A 17,605-nucleotide genomic window follows, 5' to 3' on the forward strand; every position below is an offset into this window, starting at 1 on the left:
AAGAAGAAGTAAAGCTGTCACTGTTTGCAGATGACATGATACTATACATAGAGAATCCTAAAGATGCTACCAGAAAACTACTAGAGCTAATCAATGAATTTGGTAAAGTAGCAGGATACAAAATTAATGCACAGAAATCTCTGGCATTCCTATATACTAATGATGAAAAAACTGAAAATGAAATCAAGGAAACACTCCCATTTACCATTGCAACAAAAAGAATAAAATATCTAGGAATAAACCTACCTAAGGAGACAAAAGACCTATATGCAGAAAATTATAAGACACTGATGAAAGAAATTAAAGATGATACATATAGATGGAGAGATGTACCATGTTCTTGGATTGGAAGAATCAACATTGTGAAAATGACTCTACTACCCAAAGCAATCTACAGATTCAATGCAATCCCTATCAAACTACCACTGGCATTTTTCACAGAACTAGAACAAAAAATTTCACAATTTGTATGGAAACACAAAAGACCCCAAATAACCAAAGCAATCTTGAGAACGAAAAATGGAGCTGGAGGAATCAGGCTCCCTGACTTCAGACTATACTACAAAGCTACAGTAATCAAGACAGTATGGTACTGGCACAAAAACAGAAAGATAGATCAATGGAACAGGATAGAAAGCCCACAGTTAAACCCACGGACAGGGCCTCCCTGGTGGCGCAGTGGTTGAGAGTCCGCCTGCCGATGCAGGGGATACGGGTTCGTGCCCCGGTCTGGGAGGATCCCATATGCCGCGGAGCGGCTGGGCCCGTGAGCCATGGCCTCTGGGCCTGCGCGTCTGGAGCCTGTGCTCCGCAACGGGAGAGGCCACAACAGTGAGAGGCCCGCATACCGCAAAAAGAAAAAAAAAATAAAAATAAAAATAAACCCACGGACATATGGTCACCTTATCTTTGATAAAGGAGGCAGGAATGTACAGTGGAGAAAGGGCAGTCTCTTCAATAAGTGGTGCTGGGAAAACTGGATAGGGACATGTAAAAGTATGAGATTAGATCACTCCCTAACACCATACACAAAAATAAGCTCAAAATGGATTAAAGACCTAAATGTAAGGCCAGACACTATCAAACTCTTAGAGGAAAACATAGGCGGAACACTCTATGACATAAATCACAGCAAGATCCTTTTTGACCCACCTCCTAGAGAAATGGAAATAAAGACAAAAATAAACACATGGGACCTAATTAAACTTAAAAGCTTTTGCACAGCAAAGGAAACCATAAACAAGACCAAAAGACAACCCTCAGAATGGGAGAAAATATTTGTAAATGAAGCAACTGACAAAAGATTAATCTCCAAAATTTATAAGCAGCTCATGCAGCTCAATAACAAAAAAACAAACAATCCAATCCAAAAATGGGCAGAAGACCTAAATAGACATTTCTCCACAGAAGATATACAGACTGCCAACAAACACATGAAAGGATGCTCAACATCTTTACTCATTAGAGAAATGCAAATCAAAACTACAATGAGATATCATCTCACACCAGTCAGAATGGCCATCATCAAAAAATCTAGAAACAATAAATGCTGGAGAGGGTGTGGAAAAAACGGAACACTCTTTCACTGCTGGTGGGAATGTGAATTGGTACAGCCGCTATGGAGAACGGTATGGAGGTTCCTTAAAAAACTACAAATAGAACTACCATATGACCCAGCAATCCCACTACTAGGCATATACCCTGAGAAAACCATAATTCAAAAAGAGACATGTACCAAAATGTTCATAGCAGCCCTATTTACAATAGCCCGGAGATGGAAACAACCTAAGTGTCCATCATCGGATGAATGGATAAAGAAGATGTGGCACATATATACAATGGAATATTACTCAGCCATAAAAAGAAATGAAATTGAGCTATTTGTAATGAGGTGGATAGACCTAGAGTCTGTCATACAGAGTGAAGTAAGTCAGAAAGAGAAAGACAAATACTGTATGCTAACACATATATATGGAATTTAAGAAAAAAAAATGTCATGAAGAACATAGGGGTAAGACAGGAATAAAGACACAGACCTAGTAGAGAATGGACTTGAGGATATGGGGAGGGGGAAGGGTAAGCTGTGACAAAGTGAAAGAGCGGCATGGACATATATACACTACCAAACGTAGGGTAGATAGCTAGTGGGAAGCAGCCGCATAGCACAGGGAGATCAGCTCGGTGCTTTGTGACCGCCTGGAGGGGTGGGATAGGGAGGGTGGGAGGGAGACGCAAAAGGGAGGGGATATGGAAACATATGTATATGTATAACTGATTAAATTTTTTATAAAGCAAAAAATAAAAAAGGATTGGGATAAGGAAAGGATCATTTCAGTAAATGTCTTTTATCTGTCTTCTAAGGTAAAAAGTGTTTAAAAGTTTTAAAGCAACCCAAAGCCCAACGTTCTCCAAAGTTTCTCCCAGAAATGGATCTATGATTCTAAAATAAGTATTGAAAACTTATTGGGCCCCTACCATATGTATGGCTATTTCCCAGGCAATGTGAAGTCACAGGATTAATAAAAAGAACTTCACAAGAACTTCTAGAAAAATGGGTTTTTCAAATAATGCAGACTTCTACAGAAAGAAACAGGGTACTCTCAATTATATGGATCTGCTATTGCTCTAAATAAAGGGTCAGAAGAGCAATTCTGTCTGGTTTCATTTTTACTCACACTTGTGGAATTCCATTAGTTTATTTCTGACATACTTTATATGGATGATGTACTAAATGAGAGGATTCAATTCCAATTTTTTCACAATTCCCATACACAAATATCGTCCTCCTGATAACAAAAGTCACATCCCAGATGTCACACCTAAAGGAAATCTGCTCTTGGAAGTTATCCAGCTTTTTTACTAACCTCACACAATACTGACTAAATTCTGGTATGTGGAGTAGGAGATTTAAAGGTGATATTAAAGGTATTAGCAATGACAGTTTACTTTATCATTGCTATATTAACAAAGAGCAAAGCTTAAATATCCCTTTAACTTCCATGGTTATAAATAGCAATTTCTCCTTCCAATTTTTCCCGAGACAAAGTCCTTATTATCCAAATATTCACCATAGTGACATGCATATTCATTGTATTAAAATGATCCCTGTAGATTGTCCTTGGTCTAGGAAATGTCAAAAATAAAGCCAAAGCTAAATCTGATTACCTACCAATAAAATAGAGTTTACATCAGGGACAAGCAGGAGGTCTCTTAGGATCTGAAATGTAGGACTTTTGAGTGGTTGTGGATAGACTGAGAAATGCCCTCACGTGCAACTTTGATAGAGAATTTTATTAAAATCCTTCATTTTGCTTCTACCCCCTACCTTGTCTACTAACTACTAAATCTACTCAGGAATGTAATTTTCATTTTCAAAGTCTCAAGAGAGTTAGAGCTCTGAAAATGACTGCAAAATATAGGTACTGTTCTTTTGTTTTTTATTTTATTTTCTCCCAGGAATAAGTAGTTCAGCACAGAAATGTTCTCAGTTTAGTAATCATAATCTAACACTCAAGATTCTGCATTATCCGGTCCCAACAGGTTATAAGCCAAAATGAACTGTTCCGTACTACTCAAACATATTATTTGCTTTCTGTCTCCCAACTTTTACTCGTTGTTTCCTCTGCCCAAAATGACCTTTTCCCTATCTTGGCCACTCTTCAAGGTCTAACTCAGATGCTACCTTACCATACTTCCCCAACTCCCCATCTAGCTTCTCTTCTTCTCTCCCCACTCAGCTTGAAATATTCTGCCCACTGAACTCATAGCAGAATAATTTATGCTTCTTTCGTATCTCTTTTGAATCTCTGTGGCACTCACTGCTTTCCACATTCTGTTATAGTTACTTGTATTTAGTGTTTACAATTCATTACCTATGAATTCCTGAAGGCAGGGACCCATTGGTCTTTATATCCTTGCCCAGTACTGTGTTTACTGGAACACTGTAGGGTTTTGTATGTTTGGGTTTTTGTTTGTTTTAACAAATTGCATTGTGCTGAGATTTGATTGACTGTGTGCCAATTTGGGGAAATAGCTGCACGTCGAGAAAATTGCTCAAGAGAAGAGAACTAAAATGCAAAAATGTCACAAAATGTAACACTTAAGATTATTTAAGATTTAGATTTAGATTTTATCCAAATATCAAATTACACACTTGTACGTAGGAGCTTGGCAATTTTTAAGCAAATTGATGTTTTTACATTAAATAACACCAGCAATTGAAAATACTATACTCTATCAAATAGGAACTTGAATTGTCTTATTCGTATACAGCATTGTATTTATAGCATATTTCATTTTAGTCTTTCATCTAAAATAAAAATTTTCATTAACAAATAAAGCTACTATGGACTTTCCTGGTGGCACAGTGGTTAAGAATCTGCCTGCCAATGCAGGGGACATGGATTTGAGCCCTGGTCAGGGAAGATTCCACATGCCACGGAGCAACTAAGCCCGTGCGCCACAACTACTGAGCCTGCGCTCTAGAGCCCGCGCTCCGCAACAAGAGAAGCCACCTCAATGAGAAGCCCGCGCAATGCAACGAAGAGTAGCCCCTGCTCACGGCAACTAGAAAAAGCCCACGTGCAGCAATGAAGACCCAACACAGCCATAAATAAATAAATAAATAAATAAATTTTTTTAATTACTAAAACAAGCTGAGTATAATTTTCAGTGAAGTTTCTGTCGAAGACATTTTTTATGATTTAAAAAATAACTCAGATCATTAAACCTAAGCTACATAACTTGTTTATTATTTTATTTAAACCTTGATTTTACTCCTTAATTTTAATCTCCAACTGTTACTAAAGAAGACCTGACATTGCCATTAAGTTTTCCCAAAGACCCAGTAATTTTCCTCTAATGAAGTAGTTGGTAAAATATAAGAAAGCAAAGGATCTATACACATAGGATCTTAATAGAAGTTTAAATCAGGCTAGTAAGCAGGTGCAAAAAAACTTTAAACAAAATTTTTCATCAAGTTACAATTCTTATAATCAGTCAGTTAGAATTTAGTCAGATGTAGCATGTTTTTCTTGTTTGCATTTTTATAACCATCTTTATTTCAGTGTACCATGTGTTTTTGACTGAATTTCTTACTTGATAAGAAGAATGAGGGAGACAGATCAAAATTAAACTCCTGATGACAATTACCAATAGCCCATCCTAGCTCTACGAGTGTATATAATAATGTCTGCCAATAAATTATGTTGGCAGTAATGTGCTTAGTATATACCAGTACTCTTAGAGGTACTTTATATACATTAACTTGCTTGATCTTCACAACTCTTTGAGGTAGGCACCCTTACTATCCCTATATCACATCTGAGGAAACTGATACCCAGAAAGGTTAAATAACTTGCCCATGATCATACAGCTGGTAAGTGGTGTAGCTAAGATTTGAACCTACTGAACACGGCAGTCTGGATGCTTAACTACCATACTATACAAACCAGAAGAATTTGTAAATCAATTTTCTATTGCTCTAATCCAAGAAAACAGGCACTATTGAGCAGCATGCGCCAGTCTAGGATTCTAGGGAAACAAGGTTTTTGCATTTGCTCTACCCACCTCCCTGCTACTTTCAGCCAGCACACTGATACAAAAGAGAAGAGAGTAGTGCTTGGATGTCTAACAGCCAGCTGGTTAAGGTCTACTTCCCTACTAGTTCCTCCCAGTCCTCTTCCTCAGAGCCTAAGGTGAAATCTATCCTCCCCAGTTTATTCAAAGTACTCCATAAATGACCTACCTAGCATTAAACACTCCAAACTTGTTACTCCTTATTTCCAAAGTTTAATCCCTACTAAATCAAAACCCCCTTCCATAATACATAATGACCTATGCCTAGCCTGGAATTATACTGGATTGGTCACATCCCTGTATTGAGCTGATTCTTGGGGTCCCTGCTTCTGCCTCCTGCCAATGGGCTAGATCTCCCTTCACTCTCAAATTGAAAACTATGGCTTATAAAACTTATAATGTTATTTTATTTATTCACAGTTTATAATGCCCTAATAAAAAGAATTTAATGTGTTATAAAAGAAGTTAATGCAGTTATCAAAATTGCAAAATGCTTGATTATACAGTTTGACCCAATCTTTTATTTCTCTAATATCAAGAGATTTACATGAGGAAAAAAAGAATTATATGTAACTCATCCTAAGAGTCACCAATTTATAAATTAAATTAAAACTGACTGTAGCATACCACTTTTGAAAAGTCATTCAAAATGTGAACATAGCTCATTATGTACTTTTTCTCATAATCTTGAAAGCAGGAAACAACTCTTTCTTTTCTGTATTCTCCTCACACCAAATACATGTGCAAATGATCATATTTCACAATTACTCAAATTACTCAAATAGTTGTTTACAATTGAACAATTATTCAAATAGTTGTTTACAGACAGCTTACCTTCAGAAACCTTTACAATATATAATGAAATGCATGTATAAAATGGTACAGATAGAGGCAACCATTGCAAAAAGATGACCAATTGTTACTGAGCAGAAGTACAATCAATTTCACCATTCAAAAGGTCAAGATCGGGCTTCCCTGGTGGCGCAGTGGTTGAGAGTCCGCCTGCCGATGCAGGGGAAACGGGTTCGTGCCCCGGTCTGGGAAGATCCCACATGCCGCGGAATGGCTGGGCCCGTGAGCCATGGCCACTGGGCCTGTGCGTCCGGAGCCTGTGCTCCACAACGGGAGAGGCCACAACAGTGAGAGGCCCACATACCGCAAAAAAAAAAAAAAAAAGGTCAAGATCATCTTGCTGTACAGGAAAAAGGTTGACATTACATTAAATGTCTGTGACATTTTAATCAATCTTAACTTTTTAATGTTATATATTTTGACATAGCAACAGAGAGAAATTTTTCTCCACTTTGTAAAAGAAATAACTAAGACAGTGATTTTTTTCCACCTTACAGAATGATTGAGATATCCTCATTTAAGTGCCACTGAAGAAGGTAACTAAGAATTTTTATGGTTTGGTTCTCTTGAAAGGTCACAAATACAGTGAAAAATCTAGCAGAATGTTGTGAAACCAATACCTAGAGGAATCCCAAAACAATGCCAAGAAACAGAATGTACTCATAGTGACTAATACATGCAAATACTGGAAATAAATTCTAACAGATTAAACAGGTTTTGTAGCAACTAAAAGGTATATTCAAATCATTCCCAAACTAATCAAGCTTAAGAATATGGCAGTCTTCCCTGCTAATAAGAATCTAAGCTGACTAAGTAGCCTGAATAACATATAAATTATAGCCAATATCAGTAGGTATAATTTTTAGTGTGCTTTTAATTAAAAAGGAGAAACTGACCCCTTAACTGAATCAAATCACTGTTTCAGACTTCCACTTCAGTCTTTTGATAAATATATTCATATTTAATACATCATTTTACCCTGATGAGCCATTAAATTCTAATCAAGCTCTGGAATCACGGAGACAAAACTATCTTTCTGCTGAGAAATGCTGCAACATTTTCTCTCTTTTTGCTCATTTAATATGGAATGCCAAGTATCTGCCAAGTCCCCTAATACTGAGGCAGAAATATTATAACATAAAAACATACAATAAATTTCCTGCAAAATCTGAATGTTAAACAGAGGCACAGTTTCTTACCCAAGCATGTAATTCTGAGGACATGCTATAACAAACAAAATTAAACGTGATAGGGAAAAATTGTTTAAAATAAATAGCAGAGTTTCAGCATGAAATAGATATATAAATCCAAATTCTTTGCTGTGATGATTTTCTACTCTTTGTAGTTAACATGTTTAATGTAGTCAAGTCTTTTCATTGTGAAAATGAAAGTAAACAAATATAGAATATCTCTGGGTCAAAAACATTAAACAGGCTTATATGTCACCAGATTTCTGTGTAAAAAACCAAACAAAACAAAAAACAGATTTATCATCTACTTTAATCTATAAACAATACCTTAGAAGATCTCTACATTAGGAGGACAAAGAGCATAATTATTTCAATAGATCTGAGAAATGATTAAAAGTAATGCCTTCTAAAACAGTTTAGATACTGAAATACAAATTTCAGGAAAATAGCTCAGATGCTGATAAACATGATTCTACTCATCACACTTGGGTTGCTGTGTGGTTGCACAGTACAATGGTAGCAGCATCTATTTCTATGCTTAAGTAATCCCAGATAAACATTTTTAATATGTCACTATATACAAGCAGCTAGCTATGGTGTATCCTTATAAGTTTGAACAATTTATGCTATTTTCATCATTTGAAATAAAAGATGCAATTTGACTGTATTCAGGTTTAATCTGGAAAAATCTGTAGAGCCCTAAACCTTGCCCTTAATCACATACAAAGAATCTATTTCCTTACTTCCCACTTCCCCATAAAAAGCTACAGTAAACACAAACTTAAGCACACACACATTTCTAAAATTCATATTGTTTAATTGGTGTCTAGTACTATAAATATTACTTGTTCAAATATCCTAAGGAAAATCTAACAATAAACAATTATATTGATTAATATGTTGTAAATGCCTAAGAGCCAGAAAAAGCAATAACTCTACAATCTAATGGTATAATCATAATTCATGACGTCATACCTGATGACTTAGAGATTGAAAAGGCTCACAGGTTCCAGACTGCATAACCTTTCTATTTCCAGAGACCCCTAAAGATTGCATTTCCTGTCTTACAAAAGATAATCACAGCCATCTCTATGTCTCAGCATCTTCAGGGCTACTGAAGAAAACATCAAACAGCAGATCTGTCCATCAGTATCTGTTTAAGTCATCATGAAGATATCAGACCTCATATGCTGTTTATCATCTCCCCTTTTCAGTTACAAGCACTGCGTATTAAGGGAGGATGACACAGTTGTATTTGCTGAAGCTGCTAATGCTGTCTGAAAACAGTAAGCTTACAGCTTAGAGCAATTCTGCATCAACCAAACAGAGAATGAACCACGTCTTTCAGATTTCCCACTTCTGATAATATAAAGATTTCACATGCCAAGGAAAGTTTGAATTTTTTTGTCATTCATTTAAAAATAAGTAACATTCTATTTAATTAAGTGTCTAATGTATCTGTTGCAAATGCCATGTTAAAATGTTAGTTCATAATTATTAGGCAGTTTTCTCCATATATAACTAAGCTTTAATGATTTAACAAGCAAAATTGTACTCTAAAAAAGGACTCTTCCCTCCAAACCATGTGTATCGTCACTCATCCAACCCATCAAAATTAGAAGTCCCTAAAAATGATGAGTTTTTATTCTGGCAATCTTTGATAATTGTGTATAACAGTAGATAGATAAATAGGTAAATGCATATTCACTTTTTTAATTCTCATGAACTTGATTTTTATTTTATATTCTTCAGAACATGCTTCAAATCAAAATAGCTTTTACACTATTATAAAAGTTATAATATATCCTACAGAGTTTAATATGCAAAAGAAAACATGCTATTATCAAATTCCAAAACTGCATGGTTAAATCTAAATCTAGGAATTAAACCTACATTATTGGCATTTTTATTGTGATTTTTCATTGCATCTTATTTGTGTTCATCAAGGTTCTTGTAATGCTTTCTTTTCCACAAAAGAGTAGAATCAAGGAATTTTAAGATTAATAAAGTAGTCTGATAATAGAAAACCAATATCCTCTAAAATTATAAATGTAAATACTTTCTCTTTACCATGTGATAAAAGATTATGTTTTAGAAATAAATCAAAGACTAAAATTATAATATATTTAATTGAATGCAAAATTGGGACACCAAGTACAATATATTACCCTAAAACACTCTTCACATTATGTATAGCCTGAATTAATGGATATTTTCTTTATATACCTATGAATGCTTTATTTATATACCTGTGATATAAACTAAATGAAATTTAATGATAGCTAAAGTGCTATACAGAAAATGTTTCAGGTAAGTGTAGACTAATTACGAACCAGTATAAATTTCCACTCACAACATTTGATGAGCATATGAGCATAATTTGTATTATCATGGAGACTAGTCAAAATGGGTCTTAAAAATTGGGCTTCTTTAAGAGGCTGAGGGGTAGGGGCATAAGGGAGATGTTGGTCAAAAGTACAAACTTCCAGTTATAAGATGAGTACGTTCTAGAGATCTAAACAGGATAGTGATTACAGTTAATAATATTGTATTATATACTTAAAAGTTACACGATGGTGGTAATTATTTTGCAATATATAAGTGTATCAAATTAACATGTTGTACACCTTAAACTTACACAGTGGTATATGTCAATTATATCTCAATAAATCTAGGGGAAATTAGTATACTTTAAACATATCCAATCTTTATTTGTAGAAAGAAATTAGTCTTCTTTAGTAGCCTGATCCACTTTATGCTCTTAGAGAAATTATTGCCTCTAACTGCACATGTTCAAAGGGTTTGGTATTTTGGCTGTATGTATACAATGAGAGACCTGAATGGAAAATCATATGTAGGCAAATATGATTTATATATGCAATATTTACTCTCTTATTGTAAACAAAATAGGTACTCATTCTTAAAGAGCTATCTTAACATCTATCTCCCTTTCTATATTTATTTCTTCATGTAGAAAATATTAAACATCTTCTATGTGTCAGATAATGTGCTAGAAAATCTGTGACAACATAAGATATGCCATCATGGGCTTCCCCGGTGGCGCAGTGGTTGAGAGTCTGCCTGCCGATGTAGGGGACACAGGTTTGTGCCCCGGTCCGGGAAGATCCCACATGCCGCGGAGCGGCTAGGCCCGTGAGCCATGGCTGCTGAGCCTGTGCTTCCAGAGCCTGTGCTCCGCAACGGGAGAGGCCACAGCAGTGAGAGGCCTGTGTACCACACACAAAAAATATATATATATATATATATATATATAAACAATTAATAGTAATTTAACCTGGGCTAACCAGTTAAAACTAATAGACACCTATTTTTTAGAAAACTATTGCTCTATGAAAATAAATATTTATTCATAGAGTATGCTTACACATAGCAATGTTATTAAGGTACTCTCATAAGAGGAAGGCACAATGCCTCTACATTTTCCTTAACAAGTCTATCTAACAAAGGTTTGATTAAAAGCAATGAAGAACAACCAGAATATAGCAAAAGAACCCTTTGGTTTGAATGAGGAAATAACTAAAAGGGTCAAATAATTTGAAAAACTCTGTCTATTCAATTATTTGCTGAACATCAGACCATCCTGAATAATAAAGTATCAGCATCTTAAAAACAGTAAGAGCTTTATAATAATTATCATATATTTAGCTTAATTTTTATGTCTCAGGGACTATGCAATCCAATGCCCTCATTTTACAGATGAGGTAACTGAAATTTAGAGAAGTTAAATGATTTGTCTAAGACCAGCTAGTAGCAGAGCCAAGGCCAGAATTCAAAATTCTTGTCTCCTAGTTTCAAGGTTTTCCCCAATATAAATCACTATGTCACTGAGTGAAGTAAGTCAGACAGAGAAAGACAAATATATGATATCATCTACGTGTGGAATCTAAAAAAAGGGTACTCACAGAGAACTCTACTGAGTGCTTTGTGGTGACCTAATTGGGAGAGAAATCTAAAAAAGAGTGGATATATGTATACATATAACTGATTCACTTTGCTGCACAGCAGAAACTAACACAACATTGTAAAGCAACTATACTCCAATAAAAAAATAAATAAATGAATTTTAAAAGGGTACAAATGAACTTATCTACAAAACAGAAATAGAGTTACAGATGTAGAAAACAAACTTATGGTTACCAGTGGGTAAGGTGGGGGGTGGAGAAGAGATAAATTAGGAGATTGGGATTGACATATACACACTACTATGTATAAAATATATAACTAATAAGGACCTACTGTATAGCACAGGCAACTCTACTCAGTACTCTGTAATGGCCTATATGGCAAAGGAATCTACAAAAGGATGGATATATGTATATGTATAACTGATTCACTTTTCTGTACACCTGAAACTAACACAATATTGTAAATCAACTATACTCCAAAAAAATTTTTTAATGAAAAAATAATAAATCACTATGTCTTTTGTCTTTGTAATAATATATTTTTTCTTCAGTAATTAAAAAACTTTCATTTTAACAGTTTCATGTTTTTGCTAGATTGAAAAACATAGTAAATATTTCAGAAAAATATCCATAAGAATCAAAAGTTGTTTATTATAGTTTTTATCATAAAGCATTCTTTTTTCATATTTATTTAAAGATAACTTATATCACATGGCCAGGCCCCACAGCAGGTCTCGAGACAAGCCTTGCCCACCAGTGTGCTGCAGCAGTAGCCACAGCACCTGCACAAAAAGAATTTCCAAACAAGAATTTCTACCCAGCAAGGTTATCATTCAGAACTCAAGGAGAGACCAAGAGTTTTCCCGATAACCAAAAGCTAAAGGAGTTCATCAGCACTAAACCAGCTCTATAAGAAATGGTAAAAGGACTTCTATAAGCTGAAAAGAAATGGCATTAATTAATAATAAGAGAACATATAAAAGTAAAAATCCCACTGGAAAAAGTAAATATATAATAAAGGTGGTGGATGAGTCAAGTATAAAGCAAGTATGAAGGTTAAAAGGTAAAAGTATTAAAATTAACTAAAATTACAATAATTAGTCAAAGGATGCATTAAAAAAAGATGTAAACTGTGTCATCAAGAGTATAAAATATTGAGTGGGGGAGTAAGTAAAAAGATAAAGCTTTGGAATGTGTTCAAATTTAAGTTACTACCAACTTAAAAGAGGTCACTATTTACATAAGATGTTATATGTGAACCTCACAGTAACAAAAGAAAAGCCTATAGTAAATACACAAAAGAAATTGCAAAAGGAATCTAAACATAGCACTAAAGAAAACCACCAAAACACAAGGGACAAGAAAAAGAGAAGTAAGAAACAAAGAGGAACTACAAAACAGCCAGAAAGCAAATAACAAAATGGCAATAAGTACATACCTATTAATAATTACTTTAAGTGTAAATAGACTAAATTCATCAATCAAACTTCACCACATAGAGTGGCTGAATAGATAAAAAAACAAAATTCCCTATATGCTGCCTACAAGAGACTCACTTCAGAAGAAAGGACACACAGAGACTGAAAGTGAAGGAATGGAAAAAGATATTTCATGCAAATGGAAATGAAAAGAAAGCTGAAGTAGTTATCCTCATATCAGAAAAATAGACTTTAAAACAGAAAAATAAAAGACAAGAAAGGCATTACATAATGATAAAGGGGTCAATCCAGCAAGAAGATATAACACTTATAAGTATATATGCACCCAATGGAGGAGGACCAAGATATATAAAGCAAATATTAACAGACTTTAAGGGAGAAATTGAAAGCAATACAACAATAATAGGGAATTCTAACATCTTACTTACATCAATGGATAGGTCATCTGGGTAGAAAATCAATAAGGAAATATTGGACTTAAATAACACATTAGACCAGACAGACTTAATAGACTTTCTATCCAAAAGCAGCACAAAACACATTCTTCTCAAGTGCACATGAAATATTCTCCAGGATAGATCACATATTAGGTCACAGAATAAGTCTCAATAAATTCAAGAAGACTGAAATCATATCAAGCATCTTCTCTGATCACAATGGTATGAAACTAGAAATCAATCATAAAGAAAAAAAATGGGAAAACCCACAAAAACATGGAGATTAAATTACATAGAGATTAGATTACATCCCATTGAACAACCAATGGGTCATCAAAGAAATCAAAGGAGAAATCAAAAAATACCTACAGACAAATGCAAAGAGAAATATGACATACCAAAATCTATGGGATGCAGCAAAAGTGGTTCTAAGAGGGAAGTTCATAGCAATATAGGCCTTCCTCAAAAAAAACAAGAAAAATCCCCAATAAACAATCTAAGTACACCTAAGGGAAATAGAAAAAGAACAAATGAAGCCCAAAATTAGTAGAAAGAAGGAAATAATAAAGATCAGAGGAGAGGTCTGCTTCTATTTTTGTTATATTCACTAGTTTGTTGTATATTTTAGATTCTACATATAAGTGATATCACACAGTATTTGTCTTCCTCTGTCTGACTTGTTTCACTTAGCATAATGCCCTCCAAGTCCATCCATGTTGCTGCAAATGGCAAAATTTCATTCTTTTTCATGGCTGAGCAGTATTCCATTGTGTGTATATACATCTTCTTTATCCATTCATCTGCTGATGGACACTTACATTGCTTCCATGTCTTTGCTATTATAAATAAAGTTGCTATGAACGTTGGGGTACATGTATCTTTTCCAATTAGTGTTTTTTGTTTTTGTTTTGTTATTTTTTGGATATCTACCCAGGAGTGGAATTGCTGGGTCATATGGTAGTTCTATTTTTAGTTTTTTTAGAAACTTCCATATTGTTTTCCACAGTGGCTGCACCAATTTACATTCCCACCAACAATTTAGGAGGGTTCCCTTTCTCCACAACCTCACCAACATTTGTTATTTGTGTTCTTTTTGATGATAGCCATTCTAACAGGCATGAGGTGAAATCTCATTGTAGTTTTGATTTGCATTTCCCTGATGATTAGCAATGTTGAGCATCTTTTCATGTGACTTTTGGCCATCTGCATTTCCTCTTTGGAAAAATATCTATTCAGTTCTTCTGCCCATTATCTAATTGTTGTTTCTTTGATGTTGAGCTGTATGAGCTGTTTATATATGTTGGATATTAAACCCATTATCAGTCATATCATTCATAAATATAATCTCCCATTCAGTAGGTTGTCTTTTTATTTTGTCTATGGTTTCCTCTGTTCTGAAAAGCTTTTAAGTTTAATTAGGTCCCATTTGTTTATTTTTGCTTTTATTTCCTTTACTTTAGAAGACAGATCCAAAAAAATATTGCTGTGATTTATGTTGTGTTCTGCCTGTGTTTTCCTCCATGAGTTTTATAATATCTGGTCTTAGATCTTGGTCTTTAACCCATTTTAAGTTGATTTTTGTATATGGTGTTAGAGAATGTTTTAATTTCCTTCTTTACATGTATCGGTCCAGTTTTCCTAACAACACTTATTGAAGAGACTGTCTTTTCTCCATTGTATATTCCTGCCTCCTTTGTTGTAGATTAATTGACCATAAGTGTGTGGGTTTATTTCTGGGCTCTCTATCCTGTTTCATTGATCTGTGTCTGGTTTGTGCCAGTACCATACTGTTTGGATTACTATAGCTTTGTAGTATAGTCTGAAGTCAGGGATCATGATTCCTCCAGCTCTGTTCTTCTTTCTCAAGATTGTTTCAGCTATTCAGGTTCTTTTGTGTTTTCATATAAATTTTCACAAAAAAGAAGCTGACTCACAGATATAGAGAACAAACTAGTTATGACCAGTGGGAGGGACAATAGAGGAGTGGAGTAGAGGTATAAACTATTGGGTGTCAGATAGGCTCAAGGATGTATTGTACAACACGGAGAATACAGCCAATATTTGGTAATAACTGTAAGTGGAACGTAACTTTTAAAAATTATATAAAAATAAAAATTTAAATAACTAAATAAAAATTTTTAAAATAGGACACATACACTCACACAAAGATCAGAGGGTAAATAAATGAAATGGAGACAAAAGAATAGAAAAGATCAAAGGGAAAAGAATCTGAAGCTGTATATCTGAAACTAACACCATATTGTAAATCAACTATAGTTAAATTTTAAAAAATCAATGAAACTAAGAGCTGTTTCTTTGAAAAGGTAAACAAAATTAATAAACCTTTAGCTAACTAAGAAAAAAGTAGAGGACTCTCATAAATAAAGTCAGAAATGAAAGAAGAGAACTTATAACTGATACTACAGAAATACAAAGGATCATAAGAAACTTTTATGAACAATTATACACCAATAAGTTGGATACCCTAGAAGAAATTAATAAATTCCTAGAAACATACAATCTTCCAAGACTGAATCATGAAGAAACAAAAATATGAATAGATTAATTACTAATAAGGAAACTTAAATGGTAATCAAAAATCTTCCCAATAACACAAGTCCAGAACCAGAGGGCTTCACTGGAGAATTCTACAAAACATTCAAAGATTTAATACTTCTACTTCCCAAACTCTTCCAAAAAACTGAAGAGGAAGGAAACTTTACAAACACATTTTGTGAAACCATAATTACCCTGATACCAAAACCAGATAATAACACCACAAAAAAAGAAAACTACAGTCCAATATCCTTGATGAACACAGATGCAAAAAACCTTAACAAAATACTAGTAAACCAAATCAAACCATGCATTAAAAGAATCATACACCATGATCAAGTTGAATTTATTCCAGGGATGCAAGGAGGGTTCAACATCTACAAAATAAACATGATACATCATATTAACAAAATTAAGGACAAAAAAATGATATAATCATCTCGGTAGATGCAGAAAAAGCATTTAACAAAATTCAATATTCATTTATGATAAAATCTGTCAACAAAATGAGTATAGCGAGAATGTACCTCAACATAATAAAGATCATATATGACAAACCCAGAGCTAATGTTATTCTCAATGGTGAAAAATTGAAATCTTTTCCTCTAAGATCAAGAAAAAGACAAGAATGCTCATTCTTGCCACGTCTCTTCAACATAGGATTGGAATTCCTAGCCACAGCAATTAGGCAAGAAAAAGAAATACCGAGCAACCAAATTGGAAAGAAAGAAGTAAAACAGTCATTTTTTGCAGATGACATGATATTATACATACAAAACCCTAAAGATGTTACCAAAAAAACCCATTAGAAATAATAAATAAATTCAGTAAAGCCACAGGATAAAAAATCAAGATACAGAAATCTTTGGCTTTTCTATTCAATAATAATGAGCTATCAGAAAGAGAAATAGATAAAATGTTCCCTTTTAAAATAGCATCAAAAAAATACCTAGGAATAAATCTAACCAAGAAGGTGAAAGACCTGTACACCAAAAAGTGTAAGACACTGATGAAAGAAATTGAAGAATACACAAATAGATATGCTGTGTGCATGAAATGGAAGAATTAATATTGTTAAAATGTCCATAGGACCCAAAGAAATCTACAGGTTCAATGCAATCCCTATCAAAATTCCAATGGAATATTTCACAGAACTAGAAAAAATAATTTTAAAATGTGCATGAAGGGACTTCCCTGGTGGTCAAGTCGTTAAGACTCCACACTCCAACTGCAGAGGGCATAGGTTCGCTCCCTGGTTGGAGAACTTAGATCCTGCATGCTGCACAGTATGGCCAAGTAAATAAATAAATAAAATGAAAATAATTTTTATAAAATAAAATAAATAAAATGCGCATGGAACAACAAAAGATCCCAAACAAGCAAAACAACCTTGAGAAAGAAAAAAGGTAGAGGTATCATGCTCCCTGATTTCAAAGTATACTATAGTGTTCAAAACAGTATGGGTATCCAAAAATGAAATTAAGGAAACACTCCCATTTACCATTGCAACAAAAAGAATAAAATGCCTAGGAATAAACCTACCTAAGGCGACAAAAGACCTGTTTGCAGAAAATTATGACACTGATGAAAGAAATTAAAGGTGATACAAATAGATGGAGAGATATGCC

At 34.2% G+C, this 17,605-nt stretch overlaps 1 protein-coding gene across 8 annotated transcripts in view; it reads right to left on the reverse strand.

The window, feature by feature from the left end:
- Nucleotides 1-17,605, reverse strand: part of SLC4A10 (solute carrier family 4 member 10) — a gene marked incomplete at both ends in the record, with an annotated part of 311,945 nt that overhangs the window by 222,819 nt on the left and 71,521 nt on the right. For 3 of the 8 annotated variants that reach the window (XM_081241986.1, XM_081241988.1, XM_081241984.1), the window contains one exon: nucleotides 8,595-8,675. The exons of the other annotated variants lie outside the window; for them this stretch is intronic. In XM_081241986.1, the coding sequence (XP_081098112.1) occupies nucleotides 8,595-8,675 (81 nt within the window). Of the gene's footprint in view, nucleotides 1-8,594; nucleotides 8,676-17,605 lie in introns of those variants that run through there. 8 annotated transcript variants of the gene reach the window in all.

The sequence above is a fragment of the Mesoplodon bidens genome (genome assembly GCF_964165515.1).
Source record: "Mesoplodon bidens genome assembly, chromosome: 8".
NCBI lineage: Eukaryota > Metazoa > Chordata > Mammalia > Artiodactyla > Ziphiidae > Mesoplodon > Mesoplodon bidens.